This window comes from Dermacentor variabilis, chromosome 6, assembly GCF_050947875.1.
Source record: "Dermacentor variabilis isolate Ectoservices chromosome 6, ASM5094787v1, whole genome shotgun sequence".
NCBI lineage: Eukaryota > Metazoa > Arthropoda > Arachnida > Ixodida > Ixodidae > Dermacentor > Dermacentor variabilis.
In genome coordinates, this window is record NC_134573.1 from 134,117,704 (window position 1) to 134,138,633 (window position 20,930).

The following is a 20,930-nucleotide window of genomic DNA, read 5'->3' on the forward strand; positions in this document are numbered from 1 at the left end:
AGACAATGCAAAAGCGGCCACCAAAACAGCTCAGAATATTTCTTGGTTTACTCAAAGTAAGAGCTGAATAGGTGTGTACTCCAATATCTGTTAAGTATAGAGACACAGTATTGACAATTTGAAGTATATTTTGGTGTTTCAAAAACGTGCACACACATCGTCCCAATGCTTCAGGCATCCAACACCCTTCTGCTTGCATTCAGAATGCTAATACAAAAAAGGCCGTGGCTGCTAAAAATGCTGAAGTAGAGGCTAAATGCAGGAAGGCAAGCAATTTATTTCCAGCTCGGCAAGTTTGTTGTCCTGCAACACTCTGCTAATACCAAAAACTTCATTCCTACTGACTTCTTTCCTACCTCAAGTGTCAATATGCCTCATTCTGCTATTTTTCTTTCTCTGTGTACTAACCTGCTAATTTAGCAATGTCAGTGCTGGGGTACCAGAGTTCTCAACATTCAACTTCCACAACATTGCTGTAATTAAATATTGTTTTCTTTCAAGAGATTCCATAACCTAACGTAAACATTCAGACCAGGGCATTGAGTTAGGCCTTAAAGAGGCCAGCTGGCACATTCATTTCGATTTTGATTATAACCCCTTCAGGTGCCAATTAATTCTGCCTTTTGAAAATTTATTTTTGTATCTCTGAACATTCAGAACCATGAAAAACACACAGGTGCATAACCGACTAAACATTCTCAAGTCAGTCAGTTTTATCAAGTTTACAGCACGTGGGCTCAATGCGAGAACTCGCTACAGGAATGGCAGATATGAGAACATCAACTATTTGATGTCTAATATTTTTAAGAAGCACCTATCCAGCCACTTAAAAAAATATGACCGATTCAAAACTTGACTGTCAAAGGAGTGAACGCACGCTACATGACGTACTGATACCAAGAGTGAACACCCGTTCGTCTCCCTTCCAATTTGTTTTACTAAAACGCTTCACACATATTGTATTCCAACTTGCAGTAGTCAGAAGTGTTTCGGGATGTATGCGGCACATTTTAAAGAACATTTTCATCAGTTCTTTTACTTTTGTTGTGCTATCTTGGCATGCAAAAATGAACACACAGCACTTTTAAGGGGTAAATGAGAGTGCATCTGTGGATGACAGTGTTCAGAGGCTGCATAGCATTACAGGGCAGCCCACGCATAGAACTACGAGAAAGATGCATTACTTTCTTAATTCACAAAGCTGGCAAGTGCTAATAGCCAATTCCATAGATTTTTGTGAAGTCTCTCATTCTTTGTAGTCTTTACAAACCCTATATCCCACACCCCAGTGCAGGGTAGCAAACTGGAAACTCTGGTTAACCTCCCTGCCTTTCCTCTCTCTCTCCCTCTTTGTGAAGTCTTGTTCCGTGCACTGATAGGCGTCTTTGCTCTGGCACACTTTCATTCAGTGCACCATGTCTGGCTCCTTAGGAAGCCAGCCTCTCTATCAAGGACTTCTGAAGCACTCTTATAAGCATGAATAAATATGGATACACATGCAGTTTGGCATGTTGCCAAGAATCTCCTTGCTCGAAGTTGCACAATACAGCTCTCAAATTGAAAAGAAAGTTATTTCTTTAATCAGTCACGACAAATATGTGCTATATTACGATGTGCATTTTCCTACATTACAAAACATTCACCTGCTGTCGGCCAGTGGATGTTATATTACCTGCAGCCAATCTGCTTAAGAAGAAAGTAAAGCAAGCTAAAGAAAGCAGCAGCATACTCCGGCCATGGAAACATATGATGTGGATTGGAAAAAGAAACAAATGATAGTAAATTTACTGCTAGAGTTATACACAAATCAGAGCCCATGTAAAGATGAGAATAAGTAAATATGAAATAGGACAAATTTGGCACAGCATATGATCGAAATTATCATTTAAAAAATTCAACAGGACATTAATTTCCCAAGTGGTGCCATCTTTCTAAAGTGTTTTGTAGGTATGACAATGCTGGTTTAGGGCTTCTTTACTGCACATAAAATAATGGGGTGCAATAGCATGACCAGACTATGTGTGACCACAACCTGTTAATCTTCATCATCACTTATTTAAAAAAGAAAGTGCTAAGTAGCAAGACACGGCTGGCACCAGAAGGGTTGAGAAGAGGCACATAAACAGCTCACGTGATAGTATAGAAGTGCACTTTCGGAACGTTGCATTTTTAAGCCTCTGCACATTTCTGCACAGAAGCAAAATTGCCAGGCTATTAAAAAAATTGCAGTCGCATACTTTGTGTTGCAGCCTTGCTGTACTTCCCACCACGAAATTTTTCAGACCATCAGCAGTATGAAAGCCCAAACACCAGATGATTTTAGCATTTGTCATCTTAAAAGAGCAGCATGCATTTAGAAGCATTATATTTAGCTCAGCTTATAAAGCAATGCTGTAGTCAACGCAGCCCCTGTATTGCGGTGCGGCCGCTAGGTGTGGCAGTTTATGATAAAATCACTAAATTCATTATGTTTCGTCGATGTCTTTCCAAAACAGTGCTGCGTTTGCCATTTTTAGTGCTTCAGATATCATTTGGATAAAGAATCTTGGCGACAAAATTTTTATTCAGTATCCATTTAAAAAACGTGCAAACACAGTAAACACAAGATCTGTTCGGATTTCCTTAGATGATTAAAACAACAAGTGAAATCCTTTTGTAGAGGTTGCATCAAGAATAACACAAAGCAAAAATGTAGCACTATGCAAATCAGTTGTTACTTTGTCTATGGCAGATGCCAGTAAACACTGTCAAGCAGCGCTAATTATAAAGCTATGGAGCATGTGCAAAAGATTATTTATAATATGCGCTCAAAGTATTTTTGTGCCTTACTTTATGGACTGTTGCACCTATCTGACTTGGGCTGTTTATTTGCAGTTGTTTACAGACATAGCAATAAAAAATAAATTATGTACACCTTACAAGAGAAAGTTCTGAATCACATGCTCATATTCCTTATTCAAACATTGACTGGCACAACAGTTCATTAACCTCTTTTCACGTAACTAATTAAACTAGCACTGTCACTGTTTTGCTGATTGTTCAATAGACATTTCAAGCTTTGTACCATCAGCGTTTGATGCAGCACACAACAACATCAAATGATCGCGTAGCATTTCAGTTAATAATATGGATATTCTCAATAACAAGCAGTACTAACAACGCAAACAATCTCAACAGGTTTCTTAATACATAAATATAAAAAAACGAAGTGGGTGAGTAGAGGCAGCTGGCAATGGCACCAAAAGCGAGCGACATAAATGAACATTCAGATTTATGAACAATCATGTGTCATTAGCACTTGATAATGTGTAACAGCGATGCAAAGTGACAAATGCTTTTTCAGGAGTAGCAATAGACATACGATAATTCAAACTCAGATAATCCAAACTGGATTCGTTTTAAGTATATATAAACATTTTTCACAGGCCTGACATGCTCAACTGCATTTAGAATCTGCCTTATTCAAACAATCCAGAAAAGTATTTCGGCTACCTCTAACTTTCCATATAGCCATGCCTGGGTGTGCATATAGATTTGAGAGAGGGGCTATAATTGTGTTTTGAGCCATATTTAGCTGACCTTTTGCCAGCTCAAATCTCTAATAACTAAAAAAGACCCATGGTCCCTTGGAGTTTGAATTAACGCAGGTAACTCTAGATCAAAAAGAGCATCTCATTTCAACAGGCATAGCATGAGCTAAGGATTGTTCAGTATACGTAAAAAAGAATAACATTCTTTGCACACACTGAAGGCTAAATTACAACTTCGCTGATTATCTTAAAAAGCTCTCGCTTGCTAAAAGAGTAAATATGGTAGTTTGTAAGGACTAGATATGTGCTCTGAAATGCTCCCACTTAGAAAGTCTGCAAGGATCTAAACTTTATGAGCACTTCCTCAAAGCACATGATTTTCAGTGACTGCAAAAGAATGTTGCAAAAGTCTTCAATGCCACAAAAATTTGCAAGAAATTTTTACAGTGCCAAGTGAAAAGTTTACAGGGCACCAAAAATATGAGAGTGCTACAATAAAATGTGTATTCCAAGTGAACTGTCTTTAAAAGCAGGCAACAGGCGCCAAAGAAGTAATGCTAATAAAGTGAACAACCAATTTTTCAGAAGCCCAAATTTTTGGACATGCCCGATAATTCGGATGCCTTTGCAACACCACCACATACCCCATAGAGCCAACTATAAGGACGTCTGAAATTTTGGACACAATCTTTTTGCAGTCCGATTATCCAAACTTTTTCGTTGTGAATGCAGGTCCGAAACAGCAGTTATCGAAGTCACCACCACTGGCTGATTACCCCACAGCTTTGAGCCAGTGGACTCACAAGCTGACCCACTGGCAGCTGTAGCCACCGTGAGAATGCTACGCCTAGCTGCTCCGAAGTTCACTGCCAAGCTTTTTGATATTCGGTGCTGTGCTTTTCACTGAAAAGATGGTGCCGACTCTGTGCTTTAAAGCAATTGACTCCGCATTTGTCGTCCTTGCCGATGGCCTCGAAATACAGAAAGGACAGCAAGCGTTAAGTGTTGCATAATGCCGGTTCCCAAACGTGGGAATGTTATGCAGTCAAGCATACACAATGTATTGCAGTGAAGGATACCAAGAATGGAAAAGGGACACTGTCACGGGACCCGCTATGTATTTAATAATACAAGCGTGCACCCGCCATCTCCTGTCACAGTACAAGCACTGGTACTCCTAATACGTGTACTGGAAGGCCTTCAGAGCTACTTCTAACGTGCCTGTGGTGATTTGCACTCTTGGGGGCAGTAAAAGGCATGCATTCATTTTTTTTTCGGACAGCCAGATTTTTTGGACTTCTTCGAGGACCCTAGGGAGTCTGAAAAATCGTACATTGACTTATTTCATTCTTGATATGACAGTGCGACAACTTTGATCTTGCCAATAGGCTACCTATAACTGTTATTTCACCCCTTTGATGAATCAGATTTGCTTAGCTAGGATGTCAAGTGTATTGTCAAAAGCTAGGCGAAAGGCAATTAACCTTTGCTGTCAATGAAACAGGCAACTGCCAGTTATAAATAGTACAAAGATGTCATAGCTACTGAGACGATAGATGATGCTAAAGAAAGGTGCCTACTCTGCTATTATGCCACACAAAACTTCAAAACAAACACACACAAAGCAATTACAATGTGCAAACACCTGCAGCTATGAAACGTGCATCCTGTGGGTGACTGGGATAACGACATACGAATAAAACAAATAGTGTGCTCTTTGTGCGTAAGTAATGGTCAAAAAAGCATGCTTCAAGTGCTAAAAACAAAAGAAAAAACATTTCAACAAGAACATGAGTCATGTAAACAACAAGAGCAAGAGCAAAATATCAGGTCGATGTACTTTGTAGCTTCCAATTGAAGCAGCCACAAGCATTCCCACACACCGATAATGTACATGTTAAATATAAACATAGCTGTAAACACTGTATTTTTGCACATCTGAGTTTTTGAAGTGAACAATCTTCAAATGCAAGTTCGTTAGCTGCTTCTGGTATACCTCAAATTTATTTATTTTTGACAAAAGGCAGTTGGCTTAGAGATCATTCCCTGCTTTATCATCACATCTGTTGCATTAAATGTGAGCACATAACGTTCGCAAAACAAATTAACGCAGTGTGTCGACAACATATATGAAAAGCCTGTCAACAGCACCAAACATTTCGCGCAATTTGTGCTCAGAACTTGCACCTTTTGGAAAGTACCTACCTACACAATTATGTGAACTTACAGAAAAGCTTCCCCTTCACATATTATAGGCAGAAAGAAAAAAAAAGACACTCTTGATGTCGTGTGGTAGTACTTAATCTTTGAAACATGCCAGACGATGACTGTGGAACTTCTTTTAAGGCACGGTTTGTCCATGCTATGTGGCCTGTTTGACTTAGCACCAACTTTGTCAAGTAGTCTACCTTATTTCCTAAACTATGCCTATCATCTTTTGTTGAGGTAGTCTGGACAATCAGTTGCATGTTACAAATGCACAAGTTGATCCAATTATTAACAGCATTAACACATAACTGGCAATTCAATTATACCAAGGCATGAAACAAGGGCTGAAAATTTGAAACATATGCTTACATAAAGCAAGGTCAAGATCACATGTTTAGAATGAAGCCCATTAGCTAGTAGCAAGGTATCTCACGATCATACGCTCGGTATTCTGGGTGCAAATGTTTCTTTGTAGGCGTATTGCATTTTTATGGGATTGAAGGAGAACTAGTTGCAAGGCACGTTACAAGGCAGTGCACGCACAAAAGCGTGTTACAGATCTCTGGCAACACACAACAACAATGTCCACATATTCAAACATCCTCGAAGTAGTGGTTTCACGACACTCACTTGCAATAACTGAAAGCAGTGCGAACATGTAACAAAATGAAAAGTTTTAAAAGAACATATCTCTTCTGCCCCTCAGGGACACAAGTGAGAATTTGTATCGTGCTTGTTATAACCTCTCCAGTATATGACAAGCTTATGATATGCCTATGATTATGGCTGGGTCCAGTGCCAATATCTTATTCATTTTGTCAACTACCGTATGTACGCTTTGCAAACTTCTTGGCATACCTTATATTTTACTCGGCTCACAGTTCAAAGCTGCCCTTTGTTCTTAAATGTTTTCTTGTAGGTTTCTTTTCTGCACACAAGTACACAACCATTCAAGTCACACGCTTTCAGCCACACTGAAATCGAGTGAACATTTAAAGGCTTGAGGAAATGAAAAATCGAACTGCGCTAGCAAGCTCTTCTGCAATGAAGAAAAGGCTGCAGTCATGCATGCAGCAATGCTACAAATGAGGAAAAAAAGAAAAGTGCAATACAAAATAGTACTGTAGTGGTGTAATAATGCAGAATGTAATAATGTAAATATGTGGAAACCAAAAGAAAAAGCTCTGGCTGCAACATGAAAGTTCTATGAACCCTAAAGGAGCAGAGATTAAAATTTTCGCTGAGCTTTCATAACTGAGCACATGTAATCAGTGATTACGAATCATGATACAGAAGGTTTCAATATATAAACTGATCAAGAATTTCACACATCTTTTCTGAGATGTTTCTGGTTGCTAATCTGTCGTACATAGAACAATCAATAGCAACATGGCATCAAGGATGCTATGGTGAGCACAAAACTGGCAGCCATTATAACTGTAAAGCAGTCAAGTAACAAAATGCAAGCATGAACTTATCAATACTTTCTCTATATTTGCATTTTATGTAGAATGCAGGTGCTTACTAAGTATTTACAGTTAACACAGAGAGAGAGAGAGAGAGAGAGAGAGAGAGAGAGAGAGAGAGAGAGAGAGAGAGAGAGAGAGAGAGAGAGGAGCTACTATATTTAATGATGGTTTGAGGCCTACTCAGAGAAGCGGGTAAGGGAAAGGAAGATACTGCAAGCATAGATAATTATGAAAGCTTCACATACGAAGCTCGATAGAATGTTGTCTTTTTTAAGTCCATAGTTGGACCCAGTCCAGCCACAGGGTTATGGTCGACTCATTGAGACAGACTTTTCTGGACAAATTCTCCAATAAGCTTCACCAAACTCAACTTAAAACTTTTAGTAAGATGTGAACAAACTTCCAAACGATCTTACAATCAACTCACTTTAAAACCAACTCTGTTGATAAAGTCTGATAGGATTCAGCGAGCTCAGGTTGAACTTCTGGGAAGGTAAATCAACTTCCAAGGAACTTCAAATTTCACCTGACCACTATGCTGACAACAAAGCTTCAAAAGTTAGAAAATGCTTGTGCCATCTATTTATTCCTTGTGTCAGTTTTTGTGTTGTACTCCCTATAACAGACAGTTGGTTAACAGGTTGCCAAGCTTGTCATGCATATGTCTAATGTATATTTGTAGCTGTAGTAGTACATGACAAATCTCCAACACTTCATAATTTATGCAGCAGCTTTCAGGACCTTTACATTTAGGCTATTCAACTCCCGAGAGAAGTGCTGTAGCCAAAGCAAGAAACACTTAGAAGAAAAGGAGTGTACCAAAAAAAAGGCAAGAAAGAAAGAAAATAAAAATGAAAGCTGACTCTGCTCCTTTAAGGGTCCTACATTACGAGTAAAGGGCTCATTCCAGCTAAGCACCTGAAAAGAGCACAGATCTGTCTTCAAAGTATGCTACAATGCAGTCCACTTATGATGATGAGAGGTTCAGGAATGCTGATCATTAAACCACCTTTGTATAACTGGCCACCTTCAGTAAATAATGTAGTAGGCAATAGACATCATAACCCATAGCTGTCACAAGTAGACTGCACTGCGTTCCTTACATCACATTATATAGTGCTTCTTCCTGTATAACCTGTTGCTTTTATTGCAATGAAAAATTAGGCTGTGTTTAAAAGTTAAGCTCAAACAAACAAAAAATTGGTGGCATCAAGCTACCATAATTAACAATTGCAGAGGGGGAGATCAGCGAAATGAGATTATTTGACACTGTAACAAACTATGCGAAGCAGTGACTGTGTCCATGTGCCTGTGTGGCTTTGAGCGGTGACACTTAAGATATGGCCTCTGCGAATGCTATGGCTACGGCTATGGCTGTTATGGTACACAAAAAATGCCCAGTGTGTGCTCAAAAAAAGTCCCCGAGACTAGCAAACAGCACCGTGTACAGTGTCACACCAGATAGGTTTTCTCCAGAGAGTTGGTCAGCTCAGCCAGCGACTTCTTCAGTTGTGCATCCATGCCATCAGCCTCAATGCTTGGAGCTGTCACAAAGGTGTTTCCTGTAAGCAAGCATCAGACAATGAGGCAAAACTGCAATTAAAGCTCGTAAGACAAGTACATCACTTTTGCTTGCAGTTTTCTAGTGGGTATTTAGCGTGCTAAAACTAGGATTTTTTAGCGTGCTTAAAAAGCGTGCTACACGAGTGTTTTGCATTCCACCGAGGTTAGGAATCGAACTCGTGACCTAAAGCTCAGTAGCCGAATGCCACAGTCGCTGAGCTACTGCGACAAGTAAGATGAGCAGATCAGCTTTGCAGTCTCTATAAAAGGTACGTCTCCGAGTAGAAACAGTCTGCCAAAACTACTGGTGCTTTTACTTCATTGGAGGTGTTTATTTTAGCTGTTCTCATTGACTGATTGACTCACAGGGTTTAATGTCCCAAAGCAACTGTAGAGCTATGAGAGATGCCGTAGTGGAGGGCTCTTCACTGTTCTAACTACACCTTAGACGACCTATAACGCAACCCCATATAGTGGAGAACCGGCTATAACACGGCCTTTTCTGGCTCTCGTTTACCCTCCCACAGAACTACATATGTACACATACCGCTTATACTACAGCCGCGCAAGATGAAATACTGTTATAATGTGGCTTCCACGGGAAAATTCCACAGACAAACGTGATAGTAAGCATGCTTCTCAGCGAGGTGTGCCTGCCGATACGAGGGGAGAGCGACAAGGAAAATGCGGAGGAGGAGATGCAGAGAGAACGAACAAGGAACAAAGCAGAAGAAGAAGAAAAAAACAACTGGGGGCAGTGAGCTGCAGGCGAGCGGAGGCTGCCTTTAATATAACATAGGCGATGAAGAAGCCTTCACTTGGCTGCTCGGCACATGCGCCGCACTGAACGCGTGTGCATTGTTGTTCTTCGGCGCTTGAGTTTGTGTGCCCCCTTTGCGATGAACGTCGTCGTGAAGTGCACATATCACATGTGCGACCCTGATCGCTGTCAGTTTATACGGTGTTCTGCAAATGAATTCAGAGCTTTTAGACTTGACGTCTACGTGCGAGCGAGCTTCTGCCATTCCTACCAGTATGCGCACATACAAACTTGGTAGGTGTTCGCAGCAGTTGCAGGGGCTGATTGCTCGAGAAACAAAACTGTTTTTCACGTGCTGCTGTCAGTTCAGCCTATGTGCGTAATGCCATGCCCAGTCTCTAGGGGGTCGTCTACATGAACAAACCCATGAAGGGCAAGCTTCTTATGACAGCATGCTGCCTGACACTCCCTCCGGCTAAGCCTAAAAAAAAAAAAAAATTAAATTATGAGGTTTTATGTGCCAAACCACTTCCTGATTATGAGACATGCCGTAGTGGAGGACTCCGGAAATTTCGACCACCTGGGGTTCTTTAACGTGCACCTAAATCTAAGTACATGGGTGTTTTTGCATTTCGCCTCCATCGAAATGCAGCCACTGTGGCTGGGATTCGATCCTGCGGCCTCGTGCTCAGCAGCCGAACACCATAGCCATCCGGCTAAGCCTAATCAATGTACTTTGTTGGGAGACGGCAACCAAGGTTGCAGCTTGGTGCATGGTCAACGAAATGCTTTGCAGTGGCTGTATGGCACTTGGAAGGCAGAGGAACCACCTCAACAACTAAAGTGAGGGCATGGGTGGCACAGGCAATGGTGGCAACTCAGTTCGCAGTTGTCATGTTTTCGACATTCCGTGCACTCGAATCAGTCCTGTACACAGTCTCAAATTTCTGTCGTTGTTCTACATTAGTTCTCTGGAGTTGGTGGCGGTGCTGTGTAAAATTTCGAACAATCGAGCAGGTCTGAAAATTTAGTTGACGACTTACTTTCCTTTGCGTAATTTTTTTTTTTATGCAAAGCATTTCTTTGCTTAGCCAGAGCCAAGGTAAAACACAAGACCAACCAAGGCCACCGAGTTCGTCGTCGTTGCATGCGCACCTCCATGTGTCTGCTTGCTGGTCGCTATTGACTCGGCCACTCCTTGCTCCATGCGCTTGCGCGTGCTCTTCCATGTGCCTGCTCACACGTCTCCTTGCTCCACTCACCGCTATGGGTGTGCACACAACTAGACATGACTTAGTTGTGCTAGCTGCCCTATGTTGCATGTAGGCCTGTACTTACAGACACAACAATGGGTCCTCGAAAGTATTAAGCAGAAGAGCAGTGTAAGAGCGCAAAGGTACTGCAGAGATTACAGAGGTATGCAATGTGTACCGAAGTGGTGAGGCGAGAGGCGAACAGACGAGCCGATGAGATACGTGTGGCTGTGGAGCATGCACAAGAAGAGGAGAAACGTGCGGCCAAAGAACAGAGGTACACCAAGCAAACGGCCACTAAACAGGTGGCTGAGAGGAAGTGGTGCCGACTGGAGGACTGCCACTTGCGGGGAGCAGACGCATATTTTCAAAATCCCTTCGTCAAAGACGAATCTGGTGCGACATTTAGTGTCTGCAACTGCCTCTGGTTCCGATCGTACGTCATCAGGGTGTCGTGGCCTGCACATGTGGCGGTCCTCGAGTGAGTGTTTTGCTGGGGATGATGCAAGTTCACTCGGGCTTTGTGCTATGCGCAGGGAAGAAATGCTTTGCACTGACTTAGCTAATGAGCGAGGATGGTTCCTGCCGTAATTTCGTGTGTGTGTGAGTTACTATTTTTATTTTATACAAAGCTTAATGCCTCAGGGCACACAGGGGTATGGGATGCGGGCGAATAATAGTGTGTGTTACTTTGTCTCTTCATGTGAAGATCGTGAGTCCTCGGATATTATAACCTTTCAATGTTCACAAATTTCCGCATCCAAACATCCCGGTCATGTGCTTCAATTCCCAGATACACTGAGCTGCTTGGTCTACATGTTTTGGTTATAGTGCGGTACCGCTTATGGTGCAGATATTTGTGACTCTGGCAGCTTATGCTATAAGCGGTCTATGCTGTAGTACACAAGTGTTTTTTAATTCTGCCCCCATGAATGTGGCTGGGAATTGAACCCGTGACCTCAAGCTCAGCAGCAGGTCGCCACAGCTGTTTACAAAATTGGAAATTTCGCCACAATGCATAGCAATTCTTGCCACCTAAATGTGTAGCAGTGTTTTGCTACATTCGTAGCTATAGCAAGGTTCTACAATACATTTTTTTCTAGTATGGTGCTTGTGGACTACGGGCTGACCTTACTTGCAGTCATGTGTCTTGCAAAAGATTCATCCAACATGGCTTGAACACGCTGCCGTGTGGCTGCACTCTGCGTAGGTACAGGTGGGGCTGCCCTCTTCACTGGACTCATGGGCCAGCTCGGCAGGTGCTCCGGAAACAGTGGCACTCGGTATGGTGTGGACTGGCTTTGGCTTGGCGGCTTCCGCCTGCGCGCACACAAATCGGGATGCTCAGAAACACCACTCCTGACAAGGTTGCTTCCATCTCTGCCACTCTACAGAGTGGCCCTAAAAGGAAAAAAGTTTAACAAAGCCAACGCATATGTGGGAATTGGTGTCAGGTGAAACTTCCTTTGATGTCCGTGCAAATGTTATATAAAGGTAACACTATAGTGCTAGACTATATAGACTAGTGTGCCCACCCCCGGGCATCTTAAAAGGGAGGCGCTGGCACCGCCGAAAATGCCTGGTGGCTGCATGATTGGCACAATGATGATGATAATTATTTATTGGTGTCCCCTTTGAAGCTGGGCAGTGGCAAATAGTCACCTAGCCTGCTTGAATTAATCAGGTATGCTGCACATCTTTTTCATTCTGGCATTTTCGTACACATCTCCATAAATCTTTGTTTTTCTTCCTCAAAAATTTTCTACCAACCTTGTATCGCTACCTTTGCCTGTAACAGACCCCATCATATCAATGTCTTCCCTGCTTTTTTTCCAATAATACTTTAAATGTCTCTTGCTATCTTGACTGCTGACTGGTTGATGCTTCCGTCCACTTTAAATCCAAGCACTTCTGTGAGGTGTATGTTACCTACGGGTCTCAATGGGTGAATCCCTTCACATTCCATTAGGATGGGCTGAGTGATCTCCGGATTTTTGCTGCAGCAAACACATGCAACAGAAAGTGGACCTAGAAAAGCCCTAATGGTGAAGCAAGAAATGAAATTGATTTCACACTTTCTGCTGATTCCATCATAGTGCAGGATGTAGAAGTGTTAGATAGGGTAAAATGCAGTGATCAAAGGTTAGTGAGGGCTAGTATTCACCTCAATTTGAAGAGAGAAAGAGTAAAACTGGTCAAGGAGAAGCAGGCCAACCTAGAGGCAGGTAAAAGGGTAAAAGCCGACAAATTCAGGTTGGTACTTGCAAACAAATATGCAGCCTTAGAACAGAGAGATGAAGATGACATAGAGGTAATAAATGAAACCGTAACTAGGCTGGCTTTAGAGGCAGCAAGTGAAGTGGCAGGCAAGGCACCAAGGCAACGGGTAGGCAAGCTTCCCCACGTAACAAAGGACCTAATAAAGAAACGACAAAGAATGAAAGTGTCCAAGTCAAGTCATAAGATAGAATTTGCGGAACTGTCATAACTAATCAACAAGGCGAAAATAAGGGATATTCGAAATTATAACTTGAGAAAGACTAAAGAAGGCGTAAAAAAATGGATGCAGCTTGAAAGCAGTGAGAAGAGAACTTGGCACAGGCCAAACCAAGAAGTATGCACTGAAAGATAAGCAAAGTAATATTATCAGCAATCTCGAAGGTATAGTAAAAGCAGCGGAAGAATTCTATACCGACCTGTACAGTACCCAGAGGAGTCAGGATACCTCCTTTCGAAGCAGTAATGAACAGGATACAGAAACTCCTATTATAACTAGCGATGAGGTAAGAAGGGCCTTGCAAGACATGAAACGGGGAAAAGTGGCAGGTGAAGATGGAATAACAGTCGATTTAATCAAAGCTGGAGGAGAAATAATGCTTGGAAAACTGGCAGCTCTCTTAATGAAGTGTCTATCCCAGAAAACTGGAAGTATGCAAACATTATACCAATACACAAAAATTATAGGCTCATTAGATTACTTCCAATATTATATAAAATATTCACCAAGGTAATTTGCAATAAAGTAAGGGCAACACTGGACTTTAGCCAACCAAGGGAACAGGCTGGCTTCAGGAAGGGATACTCTACAATGGATCACATCCATGTCATTAATCAGGTAACTGAGAAATCCGCAGAGTACAATCAGCCTCCCTATATGGCTTTCGTAGTTTACGAAAATTCATTTGATTCAGTAGAGATAGCAGCAGTCATAGAGGCATTGCGCAATCAAGGAGTACACACCGCTTATGTAAATATCCTAGAAGATATCTACAGAGATTCCACAGCTACCTTAATTCTACACAAGAAATGTAGGAAGATACTATAAAGAAAGGGACAGACAAGGAGACACAATCTCTCCAATGCTATTCCCTGCGTGCTTGGAAGAAATATTCAAGTTAATAAACTGGGAGGGCTTACGAGTAAGGATCGACGGCAAATATCTCAGCAACCTTCGGTTAGCAGATGACATTGTTCTATTCAACAATACTGCAGACGAGTTACAACAAATGATTAAGGACCTTAACAGAGAGAGTGTAAGAGTGGGGTTGAAGATTAATATGCAGAAGACAAAGATAATGATCAATAGCCGGGCAAGGGAACAAGAATTCAGGATCGCCAGTCAGCCGCTAGAGTCCATGAAGGAGTATGTTTACCTAGGTTAATTAATCACAGGGAACCCTGATCATGAGAGGGAAATTCATAGAAGAATAAAAATGGGTTGGATCGCATATGGCAGACAATGTCAGCTCCTAACTGGAAGCTTACCATTATCATTGAAAAGGAAAGTGTACAATCAGTGCATTTTACCGGTGCTGACATATGGGGCAGAGACTTGGAGACTGACAAAGAAGCTTGTAAAAAGCTAAGGACCACCTAAAGAGCGATGGAATGAAAAATGCCAGGCATAACGTTAAGAGACAGAAAGAGAGCGGTTTGGATCAGAGAGCAAACAGGTATAGCCGATATTCTAATTGACATTAAGAGAAAAAAATGTAGCTGGGCAAGTCATGTAATGCACAGGTTAGACAACTGTTGGACGATTAGGGTTACAGAATGGGTACCAAGAGAAGGGAAGCGCAGTCAAAGATGGCAGAAGACTAGGCGGGACGATGAAATTAGAAAATTTTTGGGCGCTAGTTGGAATCAGTTGGCGCAGGACAGGGGTAATTGGAGACTTCAGGGAGACGCTTTCGTCCTGCAGTGGACATAATATAGGCTGATGATGATGATGACACATGACTCATCTTGTTTTGAATATTTGCTCTGGTATGTTTTCGTACTTAGGCAACCAGCTCAAGTCTCAAATAGCAGGGTACCCTTTGTGTTACCGTACAGGTTTTCACTTCAAATTTTTTTTCCCTTCCCATTCTTGTAAATCTCCACGGTCTTTTTTGTTTTCATTCTTTGCATTCAATGTCCCGTCTCTGTTTCTTACTTTCTTTCCGACGACTCCTGGTTGTCTACATTTTCAACTGCCCTGTATTTGAGAAGAGTTAACTGCTGGTCTAGTTGGTGATCTTTCAACGCCCGTGGTGTCATCGTCTTTCTTGTGTGTGTTGTTTTTTGGTGCAAAATCTTTTCAGCATGGCCTGTACTTGGTTGCTTACTTTCTTGACCTCTTCCTCCAATCTGTGTCCACACTTTTCGGGTACAGATAGTTGTGCACTTTAGCTAGCCATTTATTTTGATCCATGTTCCAGAGTCCTTCTTTAAGACTAATATTGCTCTGCACTTCTCTGACATCAAAACAAGTCCAACTCGTGTCACCCTGCATTGCCTCATTTGTGGTTTTACCGTGGGCTCCCAACAAAGCTAACTGGCCTACTGACCTTCAGATAACTTCCAACCCCCACATGGTATCCGATTTGAAGCACAGAATGGCATTTGCGAACATTAGCGCCGGCACAATTACTCCTTTCCAGATTCCACGAACCACTTCATATTTATTGTGGCCCCCAACATGCTCTATGTTTCATTATTGCAGCACTCTTCTTCCCCTTTATTTTCAGTTTATCTTGGTGGGTGCTTCAGTAAGTCTTCCTTTCGTTTACGTATACGCCGAGGCATTTATATTGCTCAACTGGGCATGACTCGCTGTTCAATTGACACCACATAATTACTTGTCGCTTCATTAAAGATCATAATTTCCAATTTCTCTGTGCTAAACTTAAGCCCCAGATTTGTTGCTGCATTGCCAAAGATATTCGCTAGTGTCTGTAAATCTTTTGCACTGTCCGCTAGTAGCACTATGTCGTCTGCATACATCAGTCCAAGGACCATCTGTTGCACCATTTGTCCATTACACATGTAAGATAAATCAAACTATAATTAACTGTTTTACAGTCGTTTTTCTATGCTCTGTGGCACAGTCCCTACAAGCAATGCTGTCTGCAGGCCGCCCACGGTACTATGGCAACAAAATGCATGATCGTTTGCTAGTGAGAAAAATACAGTTTCCTTATTGAATAATAGTGCAGTTATGTCAACAAACAAGAACCAAAGCTGCGTTCTGGGCACGGACACATTCTGAAATGTGCAGCGAGCAGGAGACCCAGACAGCCAGTAATGTGGTGTGCCACTGGTGGCAGGCATCAATATTGGTGCCATAGTAACTCTGGCGCCTGTGCTTAGCACATTATGTAGTCTGGGTATTCTAGTAATTGTAGTAAAGCTAATGATGGAAACGTTTGAGCAAAATGATGAAAATAGAATACAATTTAACACTGACGTAACACTAATGAAGCAAATGCAATGTGATGTTTATTCGAATGTAACACAGTCCTGCAAATGTAACACAATGGTGCAAATGCTTTGATGCAGGTATGGCAGCCGTTTCAATGTGACAAAAAGCATGTTTTAACACGATAGCGTTAAGGCGTTGAAACGCCTTAGCGTTGAAAAAAATTCCAGCGTCGGTGCCCAGCGTCCGACGTTGTTTTGGCAAAAAGATTTTTGAGCCATGCATAACCAGGCCTTCCATGGGCTGCAAGAAAGTTACTGAACTGACTAAATTTCGCAAGCTAAAATACGTAGAAAAATCTTAAAGTACGACTTACACACAACCTACAGGCATGATAGCATTGGATTGTAATTTGAATATACGAGAGAACATAGTTCTGTTAGGCGAAAATTGAAACAAATCCCTTTTCCAGCATTTCTACTATTCATAAACTGGCCATGGCATCCGCCATTTGTGCGCGCTGGTGCGCAAATATCTTGGAGATCACGGAGCAGCCACCCAGTTCCTTGCGACACCTCCAGATGGCGCTTGTCTCCACTGCATCACAGTGGAGGCAAGCGCCCTCTACAGCAAGAGCTTGGTGGCGCAACCCACCGCCCCGTTCCAAAGGGGATGCTCATAACATACATACATACATCCATCCATCCATCCATCCATCCATCCATCCATCCATCCATCCATCCATCCATCCATCCATCCATCCATCCACCCACCCACCCACCCACCCACCCACCTACCCACCCACTCACTCACCCATCCATCTGCAGCCCACGGAAGAGGTTGCATTTCTACCAGAAAGCTTGCCTTTCCGCATAGCGTTTGTCGCCAGCGTTTTCCGGTAAACATTATGGTTACATACGCTGCTATCGGCATTCCACTCTTAAGGTGAAGCTTAGTATCCTCCAAATTTTTATTCCTGGCAATTACATTTGACAAACGGAGTGAGGCGGGAATAAAAACAAGAAAATCTGCTCATATGCTGTACATGCAATAGTAAAAACATGCCTATAATAGTAAAAGGAAATGTGATGGCGACTACAGCAACGCAGGTGAAGTGCTTGGAAAGGGTGCATTGCCAGCTGCTGTGACCACATCGCAACTCTCATTTGCAAATGCCCTGGTACACATTTCTTTGTTGCCATAACAGCTTTTAACTCTGCACATTTGAAGTAAGCCACATGATCAGCATTACATTTAACTGATTTCACACAATGTTTGTTGTTAAGGTTATAAATGGTGCTGTGATGTCATGCAGCTATCGCATTAAAATGCCATAACAATCAAAGGAAAAGATTAAGGATAACGGTAAATGCGGCCTGTATGTTGGAGAATGGATCATCAATGAAATTACCTGGGAAAGCTCTTGTTGGCTGACACATCCACCTTCTTAACTTCCTCTGGCGCATCCTTTTTGGATGACAACCAGCTATAATGGAGGTCTGGCTCAGAGCTGAGGTTTCTCTGCAGATTGCTGATCTCTGCCTGTAATTTAACACAACTGAAATAAGCAAAACATCCTTGAACACAAGTGGGCATAACATAATCAGTCTTGAGACCCTTGCATAACTCTTACAAAACAATGCCTAAACTAAGAGCATGCCAAACTGTGGTAAATGTGTCTGCAAGCTTTTTTAAGGCAATCAAAGAAGAGTTATCATTTGAATGCTTACCGAAAGGTCACTCCTGTACTTTTCAAATAGAAAGTCCTGTTGCCCATTGTGTTCAAAACGTTTCAGACATGTTTCTTCGGGCTCGAGCCTCTCAGGTTGTGCCTGTACACAAATCCAAGAAGAAAATGAACAGGAGGCATAGTACACAAAAAGTGTTGGTCTAACTGGCATAAACACAGCCACACAGTGAAGGCCAGTGTGGAAGACAATGACTAATTTGCATAAGAGGGCATTGATTGCCCTTGTTCTTTCAATCAAATCAGGAAAGCACACAAGGGAACAAGTGAGATCATTGATAAGCACATTATTTATGGCGTCTTTAGCTGGGCATTTTCAATTAGAGCAGAGGGTTTCAACGCAGCCCCATGTTTGGCTGGTTGAGGAAAAGCACAACCAATGTGATCGGCTAGTTCCATCCAGCTGATCGGCTCCAATCTAGAGTGCTCAGAGGTGTTCCAACTATATTCCGTTGGACAGACTCAGATCTGGCCAAGCTATGGTCACATGACGTCTGCCTTTGCAGAAGTTACTGCGATTGCACAACAACATGACAGCGCCCAGGCAGTTCACTTCAATCCAAATTTGTGCATGCTACTTGCTCTCAGCTGGGACGCCAAGCAATAAGTGGTAAAATCAGCCTTCACTTACTTTCATATAAAGCTGAGGATGAAGTACTAGAGATGGTTTGTTGTTATCTAAATAAGCTGTTTGTTTTAAAGCTATTAAGCTTATGATTCCACTGAACTGAAGATGTGTTTTGATTTCTATTTACTGTGTAGACTCGTGTAAGGGCCGCACTTTTTTTTTTTTTCATAATTCTGACGAGGTGTGGCCTTTACACTGGACTGAACCTTTTGGTCAAAATGGCACCGTTGCAGCCGGTGACTTGCGCACACCCTGGATCTTAGGACGTACCACTGCATCAGAGGTCAACGCGCACCTCTCGCCATCTAGTAGCGGCATGTGGAAGTACGCAGTGCGAAAAAAATTCACCGATGTGCCCGTGCGTGCGGCATCGGGGCACCAAACGCGATTGCTCCTCTATCAAAACTTTTCTCCCCCAGATTTTTGGGCTGCCAAGTTAAAGGTCTGGGCCCTTACACGGGTGCACCCTTTACACGAGTCTACGATACCACGTGGCAACAAAGCATTTAGCAGTGGTCATGCATTGATGACACAGAATGCCTTAAAATTCACTGCTTTATTAATTCACTTCTACAATTCAGTGCACTATGCAGTGCTGAAATGATCTTGTTGCATGTCTATCATGGTTACGTGGATAGGCAGTGCATGCGCATCACACTGACATATCCCACATAAGCTAGAACAATCTAATAGTCTGTTTTCCTTGTATGTGCATTGAGTATCAGTTTACTGTGAAATGTCAAGATGCACAAACAACGGTGCTGCAATCGTGCATATTTGTGGAACTTGCTCAAGTCTCAATTTTCATACCTCTCGCATCGTGGCATCGCCCTGAAACACTGAAGTGTGCTCCGCTCAAATGCTTTGCCTACAGCTGGACCAAGAGGGGCTGAGGACTTGGCTGCTCTAAGCTAGAGGACTAGCAGCGCGAACGGCCAAAGATACCGTAGTGAGCGCTATAGAGTGAGGTCTGACATCACAATTATAGTGCAACTATGGCTTCAATACCAATTCTGATGTTCCACTTCACAACAGCACTTGTTGACACGTCTGCAGTTAACACCTCAGCAGTCCAACTGTTCACTGACAACTTCACAACTCTTGCCACTACGTGCACAAAGTGAAGTCATGCAGAAATACAACAGCTTTGTGTGCGTGCTCATGCATGTATTAGTACAGCTATAATTGGAATAAACTTACCATAAAGCCCAAGGTTGATTTGAGCAGCTCTTCTCGTGCCATCTGCTGCCTGATCTGTTGCATTTCTAGGTAGTAACAAAAGCAGCAAGTTTTGACAGGTAAGCGCTGGCTAAAGAAATGCGAGACACGACAGGACGAGAGAGTACATTAAAGTTGTTGCTTTTCACATTCATGCCGCATACTTTGTTACCGTGTCACAACTTCAAGTCAGTGAGAAAACATTCATGAGAGGGCGTTAGGATGCACAATCCAGGGAGGGCAAAACAGAACAGACAATCAATTGAACACTGCAACAGAAATGTAATCAGGCGCAAGAAAGTTGAATGGGAGTGTTCCAATATTAACAGGAAGCACACAGTTAGATTACCGCATGCTGACAAGCATTCGCTCCCCGCTGCCGGCGCTTTTCCTGATAGCGTCGTCCCAGTGCAGGCAGAGCGCACGGTCGTCCAAGCCGTGGGGGCGGAGCGCACGCGAAAGCGTGGCTGGCCTTGCTTATTTCATACTGCCGATGCGAAGATATCGTGGACATATGTGGCATGAAACAGTAACACGCAATTTATGAAAATGAATTGTTCTCTCATTTAAGTTTGCTTTTTTTGATTGCCCGATAATTCAGAAAATTCTGCGGCCCCTTTCCGTGTAAAAAAAATCGATCAGCGACTGTATTTATTTCCATAAAAGGTAGAATTTCAATAAAACGAAATTTCAGTATAACAAAGCAAATTGCAGATTTTACCGACTTCGTTTTATAGAGGTTTAACTGCATATGATGACGATGATAATTTCTGTTTGCATCCAGTTTGAAACCGAGCAGCGACAACGTCACCTAGCCTGCTTTGTCTAATCGGAATTTATTATGTCTATCTCAGCCTAGCATATCACCTATCTC

General features: G+C 42.4%; 1 protein-coding gene across 5 annotated transcripts in view; it reads right to left on the reverse strand.

Annotated features, from left to right (window-relative positions):
* Positions 1–2,543: 2,543 nt before the first annotated feature.
* LOC142585259 (uncharacterized) overlaps positions 2,544–20,930 on the reverse strand; it is a 61,298-nt gene continuing 42,911 nt past the window's right edge. For 4 of the 5 annotated variants that reach the window (XM_075695881.1, XM_075695880.1, XM_075695878.1 and 1 more), the window contains 5 exons: positions 20,039–20,103; positions 18,194–18,295; positions 17,875–18,005; positions 11,919–12,103; positions 2,544–8,769 (listed from right to left, as the gene is read on the reverse strand). In XM_075695881.1, coding sequence (XP_075551996.1) covers positions 8,660–8,769; positions 11,919–12,103; positions 17,875–18,005; positions 18,194–18,295; positions 20,039–20,103 — 593 coding nt within the window. In that variant the 3' untranslated portion in view covers positions 2,544–8,659. Of the gene's footprint in view, positions 8,770–11,913; positions 12,104–17,874; positions 18,006–18,193; positions 18,296–20,038; positions 20,104–20,930 lie in introns of all 5 variants that reach the window. The other variant, XM_075695879.1, reaches the window with a different exon arrangement.